General features: G+C 60.1%; 1 protein-coding gene across 1 annotated transcript; it reads left to right on the forward strand.

The window, feature by feature from the left end:
• Window positions 1-1,009: 1,009 nt before the first annotated feature.
• Window positions 1,010-8,264, forward strand: TGFA (transforming growth factor alpha). Its single transcript, XM_087763007.1, has 5 exons — window positions 1,010-1,126; window positions 4,715-4,768; window positions 6,685-6,808; window positions 6,961-7,110; window positions 7,250-8,264. Exons 1-5 carry the CDS (start codon window positions 1,093-1,095, stop codon window positions 7,434-7,436), a joined length of 549 nt encoding a protein of 182 aa, XP_087619133.1. The 5' UTR covers window positions 1,010-1,092; the 3' UTR covers window positions 7,437-8,264.
• The last annotated feature ends 609 nt before the right edge of the window (window positions 8,265-8,873 follow it).

Below are 8,873 nucleotides of genomic sequence, written 5' to 3' on the forward strand. Positions count from 1 at the left end.
GCCGGGAAGGCTCTGCTCTGCTCAAACCACAGGGCTGGGAGCAGCTCCTGCAGGGACGCTGGCTTAGCACCTGCATGGCTGCGGGGGCTGCCTGTACCAGGGGGGTCCGACGGGGTCCTCTGCCCACCCCACACACCCTTAGACCATGCTTGCCCCTCGCCTGCGAGGCCGAGCCCCATCTCAGGAGGCTTCTAAGGAAGGCACAAGTTAAACACTGGCCCTCCCAGGGGAGAATCCATCAAAGGCCACAGGAGATGCACTCGCCACTGGCCCCTTTTTGGCCACAACCATCTTTTTGGTCCCCATCGCCCCATCGGGACATGCTGCTCCCCATCCCCATGCAACGTTCCTCGCCCCTCAGAGGAAACCTGGGCTTGGCCCTATTGATTTAGGGATGATGAAGGCTGGGATCAGTGAGGTGGGAGCCGCAGCAGGCGAGGAAGGGGTGAGGAAGGGTTGTAGGCTCTCGGCCAGCAGATGAAGGAACGTGCTTGCGGTCGGTGAGGCAATCGGGGAGCCTGGTGATGCACCGCGGGGTGCGGGGGGTGCTCTGCCCTCCTCCTGGCCCCCCACTCCTGTGAGGGCACCGCAGCCCAGCTGGCAAAGCCAAGGGCTGGTGGCCAGCAGGCTTGGCCGGGCCGGGGGCCGCGGGGCGGGTTTGCCGCTGAGTGGGTCCCAGTGGGAGCCGGGACTCACCCCACGGGTGCCCCCCGCCCCCAGCCTGGCAGCCAAACCCGCTGGCGCTGATGACACAGGGTGACCCCGAGCCCAAACTTCACCCCCAGCCTCCCCGGGGCGGGGCGGGAGGGCAAGACCCGGGTGGGATCCCGGGACACCCGCGGCCGCGTCCCGCCGTGGGGCAGCGGCGGGGGTGGGTCCCGCGGGGCGCGGAGGAGCCCGGAGCAGCGCGGGGGCCCCGGGGGCGGCGGGGCCGGCGGGGCCGGGGTGGCTCCGCCCCGGGGCCGCAGTGGCTGGCGGCGAAGTCCGCGCCCATTTCCGCCGGCGTGGAGCCCGGCCCCTCGCCCCGCCGCGCTGCTGGGCGCCCCGGCACCGCCACCGCCGCCCTCCGGTCCTCCCGGCTCCGTCACCAGCATGCCGGGCGAGGCGGCGGCCGTGCTGGCCATGGGTAGGTGCGGTTCGGGGCGGGGGGGGAGGCCCGGGGACCCCGCTCCCCCCGGTGCTCCGGTACCCCGAGCCCCAACCGGCGGCTCCCGAGGGGGCTGAGCCGCCCCCAGACCGGGTCATCCCCGCCGGGAAGGGGGCTCCGCTCCCCCTGAACTTTACCAGCAGCCCGCTCCCCGCCGAGCATCCCTAAATAGGTTTTGGTTTTGTTGGGGGTTTTTCTTCGCAGCGCTTTCTGCGAGGGGGGGGGGGCTGGGGTACCGGGGGGGGATCGGGTGGTGAATCAATCGCCTCTTGCTCCTTAAATCCTACAAAATATTTGGCTTCGGTCCCTCCCGAAGTTATTTGCTTAACCGCTCCTCGCTTGTGGGAACACACTTTTGCCATGACTTGTAAGTAGGGCCTCGGCAGGAGAATGAGCCCTCCAGTCTTGTTCATTTGTTTCAGGGTAGAGTTAATTAGCAAGAGCATATTGCTGGGTTGGCAATTAAAAAAATTAAAATTAATCGTGTGCTCCTTTTGCTGGGGAAAGGGGTGAGGTGGTGATGAATGGGGGGCTGGGAGCTGTACCCGCAGGTACGTGAGGCTGGACCCAGGTGACGATGCGTGCGGGACGGGACAGATCCGGACACGCTTCCCAGCCTGGAGATTTGATGACTACAGAGATGGGAGAGCGCAGAGCTGGGATGTGGGTGCTCCTTGCTGGGACGCACATGATGCTTTGGTACTGGGGAAGGTGACCCTGGGGCTGGGGCTGATGTGGGGGCAGAACTTGCTGGACCTTGGTTGGCTTTTTTCCGCTGTCCCGAAGGATTGTGCATTCCCTGCCTGTGTCACCCACAGCACTGGGGCTGTGCTGCTCCTCGCCGCAGCTCCATGGTTGAGCCAGGGCCGGGGGGGACGAGGCAGTGCCAGCCTAGTGGGAGAGAGGCTCTTTGCAGCACTTGGGTTCAGGAAAGTAGCCGGTCTTGGCCCCCCTCCAGCCCTCCTCTCTGGCTCTGGTACGGCCATGCTGAGGTGCCTCCTTGCTCCACTCCTCTGGCACATCTCCTCTGCCCCGAGCATCCCTCAGGTGGGTGGGTGGCCGCCACCAGGGTCGGTTACTCCAGCAGCCACATCCCTCCTCGCCTCATCTGGAGGCTCCCGCCAGCTCGGTTTGGGGATGCTCACGTCCCCTCTGCTTTGCTGCTTGCGTGCCTTTGGCCCTCTCCGGCCCCAGTGGTCGCACATCTCGGGGGCTGAGCCGCGGGTTTCCCACCTGGCTGGGCGCCCCACTCTCCCCAGTCCCCCATCCAGGGGTGGTGGCTGCTCCTGGCCTCCAGCCCGGGTTGGGTCCAAGCCTCCGCAGTGCCCCGGTTGTTGCGGAGGGGGAAAGGAGCCCTTTATAAACCAGCAGATTGGAGCATCTGCTTAAAATACCAGAGGAAAAGGGAACCTCCGCTGGCCTGATGTACATGCACCTGACGGCTGCCAAGGGCTGATCTGTGAAGCCAAGGGGAAAATCTCAGCCAAGCAGATTAGGAGGGAAAACTTGGGGCAGGGAACAAACCCCAGCAATAACTGGGAGCTCCTCACGAAGAGCATTAGGAGTCACTGGGGCGAGAGAAGTTGAGCCCTTTGCTGGTGGTGGAGAAGCGGAGGCTGGTAATTAATGTCACGTTGGGGACGGAGTCATTAAGTGCGTGTTTGTCCATCAGCAAGTTGGTGAACTCACTTGGGAGGGCGAGTTCAGGGGGGCTTTGCTGGCTGGGGGTGATGGCAAGGAGACCTTCCCAGCGCAGGGGGCCAGGGGCCGGGGATGGGGAGCAGCAGCCTGGCTGGCATGGCCGAGCACCAACTTTGAAATAAAACCAGAGACGTTGATGCAGGATTTGATCTTTCAGGTTCGGGGAGAGAAAAAGCTGAGAACGGGGCTGGGATGGGGTTGCCAAAATCAAGCGAGGGCGGCAGCTGCTGCTCCAGGCTGCCTGAGGGACGCAGCCCTGCTCTCAGGGGTCCCAGTTTGGCCAGTCAGGACACGGATGCTCTGTGTCTCTGTAGGCGTTCGGCTCTGCCAGGGCTGCCCAGTGTCCTCGCGCTGGCTCTCGGAGAGCTCACCGGAGCCCTCGGCCAGTGTCAGAGATGTAAAACCACTGCCAAGGGGCGAGGGAAGGTGGAGCAGTAACTGGGGATGAGGCAATCACACGGGGTGAGCTGGGTGGCTTCCTCGGCCGGGCTTCTCCGGCCAAAGTGGTTTTGAGTGGGGCGTTATACCTGCCAGCAGGGAGAAACGGGAAAGGGGCACTGCTGGAGCTGAGCGGGATCCCAGCAGGAGGACAGACAAGTTGGGAAGCCGGAGGGGATGATACAGGTGCCCTGTGACACAGGGATGAACTGTTTCTCAAATAATGCATGGTTTCCTTGGAGCACGGAGGTGCAGGTATCTGCACAAGCAGGAGCGGGACAGGAAGATGAAGCATCTTCCAGCAACGAGCTGCTGGCGGCAGCATAAAAACAAAGCTGGGAGGAGATGGAATGCTTAAAATTAAATTTCCATGGGAAGAAAATCCCCGGAGACTGGCTGGGTCCGTGTTGGCACAGGGAAAGGTGCAGTGAGGACCGACGAGGAGAAGCCGAAATGAGGGAAGCTGCTGCGATAACTAAAGCTGCTGGTTGCTGCTGGGGTTTGCTGGATGTGAACCCGAAGGGCTGGCGTGTAGGTTGGTCTCTTGCCTGTCGCCTTTCTGCATGATTTGATTAAACCCACGGAGGAAATTGGGTCAAACCCAGTGAAGGGGCTGCTGGTCTTGCCTGGCTTCGCACCCCAGGGTCGAGCCAACCTGGGAAAGCCTCTTAGCTGGGGGGGTTCCCCAGTCCCCTCCACCTCCCCCAAAGGAACAGCTTGGGGAGGTTGTTCTGAGCCTGCCTGGACCTGTAGCCCCCCCACGCCTAGTGTTCCATGGGTATTTCTGCCTGCACAGGGTAGTTCTGCCTGTGCAGAGTAGTTCTGCCTGTGCAGAGTAGTTCTGCCTGCACAGGGTAGTTCTGCCTGCACAGGACCCGCTGTGCCCAGGCATTTTGCAGCAGGGAGCCCCGCTCGCACCACGAGGGTGCAGCCTGCGGGTCCCTGGGGAGCAGCAGCAGCACTTGCAGGTCAGGCAGCGTTTGCAGGCAAGGGGAGGCAGGGCAGGGGGCTGGTGGGGCCGTTGCAGCACCTGAGCTTGCATTGAGGCTGGATCCGTTCCCACTGTGTGTACATGGGCAGGAGGAGCTGCCTGGGTGATACAGGCTGTGCTACCTGGTGCACGGCGTGGTGTACGGGGGGCGGCTGCACAGCTGGCACCTCCACCAGCACCCGCCTGGGCAGGGGATGCTGTCAGATGAGCAAGCACGTGCCTATCGTGCATGCAAATAACAGGCTGGTTTCAGGCTCCATTCTGGCTTTAAAACACCCTAGCAAACACCATTGCATTTTCCTTTAAAAAAAAACAAACAAAACAACTCATTAATCTTTGAGTGATTTTGGGTAAAACCCCCCCAAGCCGTCAGCCAGCCCTCCCGGCTCGGGGGGCATGCGGTCTGTCTGACACCTGTCTCTCTGGCCTCTCTGTAGGTGTGTTGCTCGCCGCGTGCCACGCGCTGGAGAACACCACGGCAGCCTGGAGCGGTGAGTTTGCCGATGGGGCAGAGCCGGTGTGATCTCAGGGAGGGTTGTGGGGTGCCTGCGTTGCCGACCTGCCCAGGAACAGGCAGCAAAACGCAGGCACAGGTAAACTATCCTCGCATTGAGTGGGCACCAGGTCAGCCAGAGGGATGCTCTCGCATCCATCCTTCCCCTGGGGATAACAGGTCCCCAGGCGGGATCCTGACCTGTGGGTGCCCAGGGTGCTTTATCCCAAGGGAAAACCAGGAAGCAGGGCTCTGCGGCTGGTATTTCCGATGCACCTTGTTTTGGGGGGAGGCCAAATCCTGGCACACAGCCGCTGGGTGTGCAGGGAAGTCTGGTCTCATTAACCGTGCCACAGCTCCTGTGGGGGAAGCTGCCGGTGCCTGACGCCGGCTCGCGGCGGCACCGAGCCGGTCGCGCCCGATAAATCGCCTTATTCATAAATGCAGCACAATAGGCTGCAACAGCCAAGAGCCCTTCGCTTCCCTTGGCCCAGCATGGGGGCTTTGCCGTCGGTGGGGATGTGCCGGCTGCAGGAAGGGCTGTTTGCAGGCAGGGACAGAAAACCTCCTTTTGGGGCTGGAAAATGGTTCAATGGGATTGGTTGGAAAGCATTAAAGGAAATGGTGCTCCCGCAGTGCCAGGAGGCTTCGGAGCAAAACCCTGCAGCAGGTCAGGCGCAGGCACTGCTGAGAATGCTCCCAGCCCCTTTCCCAATGGATGCATGCCCAGCTGGGGGGGCTGGAGGAAAGGGGCTGCTCTGAGGGGTGCAGCACCGGTTGGGGACACATCGGGGATGGGGATGGGGATGGGGATGGGGTCCGTGCGGGCGGCAGCAGCACGGGGCTGCGGGAGGATGAGGCGGCTGCAATGTGGCCGGCAGCTGCGAGCACATTGAGGCTTAATGCAAGCCAGGATGCCCTGGGAGCCAGCCCTGGGGACATGCTGCCGGCAGCAGGGGGGCAAAGGGATGCCCATGCTGGGGAGGATGGCAGGTGCTGGCAGCAGGGATGTGTAAAGCTGTGTTTGGGGCTCAGCTTTCCCAGTTAAAACCTCAAAAAGTGTTATTTTTGTGGGGATATTCAGGCCAGAGGCAGGAGTTGGGGGAGGCCGGGTTCTTCTGGGATAAAGCCATCCCTGGGGAGGGAGGCGCGCAGTTTTCCTGGCCAGGGGCTGCACCAAGGCACAGATTTCGGCAGCGATGCAGACAGCAGTGATTCTCACCGCAAAGACCAAATCCCAGCTCCTGGCTCTCGGAGGATGCTGCCACCAGCTCCAACATCTCCAAACCTCCCACCGATGCATTTTTTCCCCACTGCCAGAGATGGGGACATCAGGCCACTGCCCTGGCTGAGCTGGCCCCGCTCTGTCTTTCCTCACTTTGCGTCCCCGCAAAGACCCGGAAGCATTCGGCAGACGTGGGTTTAATTACCCCGGCCTGCCATAAATTCACAGCAACAGGAATTTGAGGTGGCTTTGAAACGACAGCGATCGGATGTGCTTTATACCCGGGCTAATCCGAAAGCAGGATATTTGTTTTCTGTTTCTGCTGCAGAGGATAATTTAAACCAGTGTGGGGTGTAATGGAAAACAGCATCTTGGCAAAGCCACCAGTCCAGGGCTACGGCCGGCTCTGCCATTATTTAACTCTCTCCTCCTCCATTTTAAGCTCTTTAGGAAATTCCTCTAGTGCCGGCAAAGCTTATATTCGGTGCTGGTTTAAGTAGGACCCGCGTGGGCTCCTTCGGGTGGTCCTGGCCAGGATGCAGCCACTGACCGCGTCCCACCCAGCAACCCCAAAATAAATACATCCAGCCCTAAAACAGAGCTACCGACCTGCCATCGGTGACGCCTGGGTGGCTGCCGGCCTGGCAAATGCCAAAAAAATGCCATTTTCTCCTTGGTTTTGCTCCCAGCTCCAGGCCCACCAGTGGCAGCAGCAGTGAGGTCCCACTTCAACGACTGTCCCGACTCTCACAGCCAGTTCTGCTTCCATGGCACCTGCCGGTTCCTGGTCCAGGAGGACAAGCCGGCGTGCGTGTAAGTGCCGGGGAAAAAACTCCTACCATTAAAATCCAGGCGGGTCCTTCATGTCTCATGTGGGAATACCCAAAAAAGTGGGGTTGAACCTGGTTTTGCTGGGCACTGAGAGGACGCGCTGGTCCTCGGGCTGATGCTGATGCTCTTCCCAGGTGCCATTCGGGGTACGTGGGGACGCGGTGCGAGCACGCCGACCTCCTGGCCGTGGTGGCCGCCAACCAGAAGAAGCAGACGATCACGGCCTTGGTGGTGGTGTCAGTGGTGGCCTCGGTGCTGCTCATTGGCATCTGCGTGCTCATACAGTAAGTACATGGGGCTGGAGCGGGGAGGGGTCGGCTCAGCACCCCTCCCAGCCAATTTGGGGCAGGATGCGGCCTGAGGAGCGGGAGGGGGTCGAGACCCCCCGCAGCCCCTGACCATCCTCTCCCCGCTCCCTTGCAGCTGCTGCCAGCTGCAGAAGCGCTGCCAGCTGCAGAAGCACTGCCAGTGGTGCCGGGCGCCCAGCAGCGGCCAGGAGAAGCCAGGTGGGCTGCTGAAAGGTGGCACCTCCTGCTGCCATGCCAAGACGGGTAAGAGGGCTGGGGGGCACCGCAGCAGGACGCCAGCTGCCAGCGCTCCCGGGGTGTAACCGCGCTCCCCGTCCCCTTCCCCGCAGGGGTCTGATGGAGCGGGGGGTCCCGCCGCCACCCCCCCACCCAGGACGCCCATGCCAGGGACCAGCACAGCATCTCTCCTCTTTTTTGGTCTTTTTCTGTTGTTGTTGTTGTTTTCTTCTTTTTTTTTTTTTTTTCTTCTTTCTTGCCACGGAAGACGGCAAGCGAGCACTTCGGCAGGAGATGCACTCGGCAGCACCGTAAGCATGCCGGCAGCGGCAAAGCACTGACAGAGCCGGGCATTGCCCCTACTGCAGAGCCAAACCCCCAGCCATGCACACCTGGGGTTTTTGTTTCTTTGGTTTTGGGTTTGTTTTTCCTTTTTCTCAGATTAGGTTTTTTGTTTTGTTTTTTTTTAAACCAGAAACCCCCACTCTCACAGGATGGGGCTTTATTTTTCTATAGAGACAGAAGTGCCGGTGAACCCTCTGCCTTGGCAGTCGCACGGACCGCGCTCACTTTGGGGACAGATAGGAGCTTTTTATTAATAATAAAATGAACCTTAATCCTATAAGCCTCCTCAAGCCAGTGCTCTAACCTCCCAGTGCAGCGTTAATCCTTTCCGTAGTCTTTATCATAACCGACCCAAAGCTTTTTTGTTTATGTTTTGTTGTTTGTTTTTTTTAAAGTCAGTTACTCTCGTGTCTTCTGTATATGTTGCACTGAAAGTTAATATTTAATGTTTTAATTTATTTTGTGTGGTTAAATTAATTTTGATTTCTATAATATGTTATTATGATCAGCTGTTCTTTTTTCCCCTAATACCTGGATTATAGTTATTTAAGTGACATAAAGGACACTTTTTTTCAAAAAAACTCATCTCTTGGGGCTTTTGGGGGGGGGAATATTTGTGGAGGAGATGCTGGGTCCTGTGGCCAGTTGTGGGGGGAGCATCCCCAGGGCGCAGAACTGATACCTTGGTGCTGGGCTTGGTCCCGGTCCCCCATCTTTCCAGTGCAAACAGTGCAGCGCTGATACCCTGGCGATGGGCTCAGCCCTGTTCCCTGATGTTTCCAGCCCAAACTGTGAAGTGAAGGGGGAAGGAGGGAAGGATGGGTGGGTGAATGGGGTTGATCCCATTCCTGTTGCATGGGGAGCAGGAGGTGCTGTGCCTGGGTGCTGTGCCCAGGCGGGTGTGCGTGCTGTGCGTGTGTGCACAACCTTTCCTCTGCCCACCCACCGCCGGCCCAGCTGGTGCGCAGGTGCCGGAGCGGATACGGTCTTGCTGGGGCTAGGGGGGGCTGGGCAGGAAGCACTGATGCTCCCCCACCCATGGAGCCACAGGCCTTATCATGCCCTGTGAGCCCCTCCACGGAGTCAGGGCCCCCTGGCCTGGCCTTGGTGTGCCAGGCTGGAAAATGGGCTAAGGCGGGTGCAGGATGTGTGCTGGGGTGGGCAGGGGCAAAGCACTG

The sequence above is a fragment of the Nipponia nippon genome, unplaced genomic scaffold (genome assembly GCF_047370975.1).
Source record: "Nipponia nippon isolate SJK-2023a ecotype South Korea unplaced genomic scaffold, ASM4737097v1 scaffold_27, whole genome shotgun sequence".
NCBI classification, from domain to species: Eukaryota; Metazoa; Chordata; class Aves; order Pelecaniformes; family Threskiornithidae; genus Nipponia; species Nipponia nippon.

Coding starts and splice junctions, on each gene's coding strand:
- TGFA (XM_087763007.1), top strand. CDS start 1,093: ATGCCGGGCGAGGCGGCGGCCGTGCTGGCCATGG. Junction 1,127..4,714: donor GGCGGCCGTGCTGGCCATGG/GTAGGTGCGGTT, acceptor GCCTCTCTGTAG/GTGTGTTGCTCGCCGCGTGC. Junction 6,809..6,960: donor GAGGACAAGCCGGCGTGCGT/GTAAGTGCCGGG, acceptor TGCTCTTCCCAG/GTGCCATTCGGGGTACGTGG.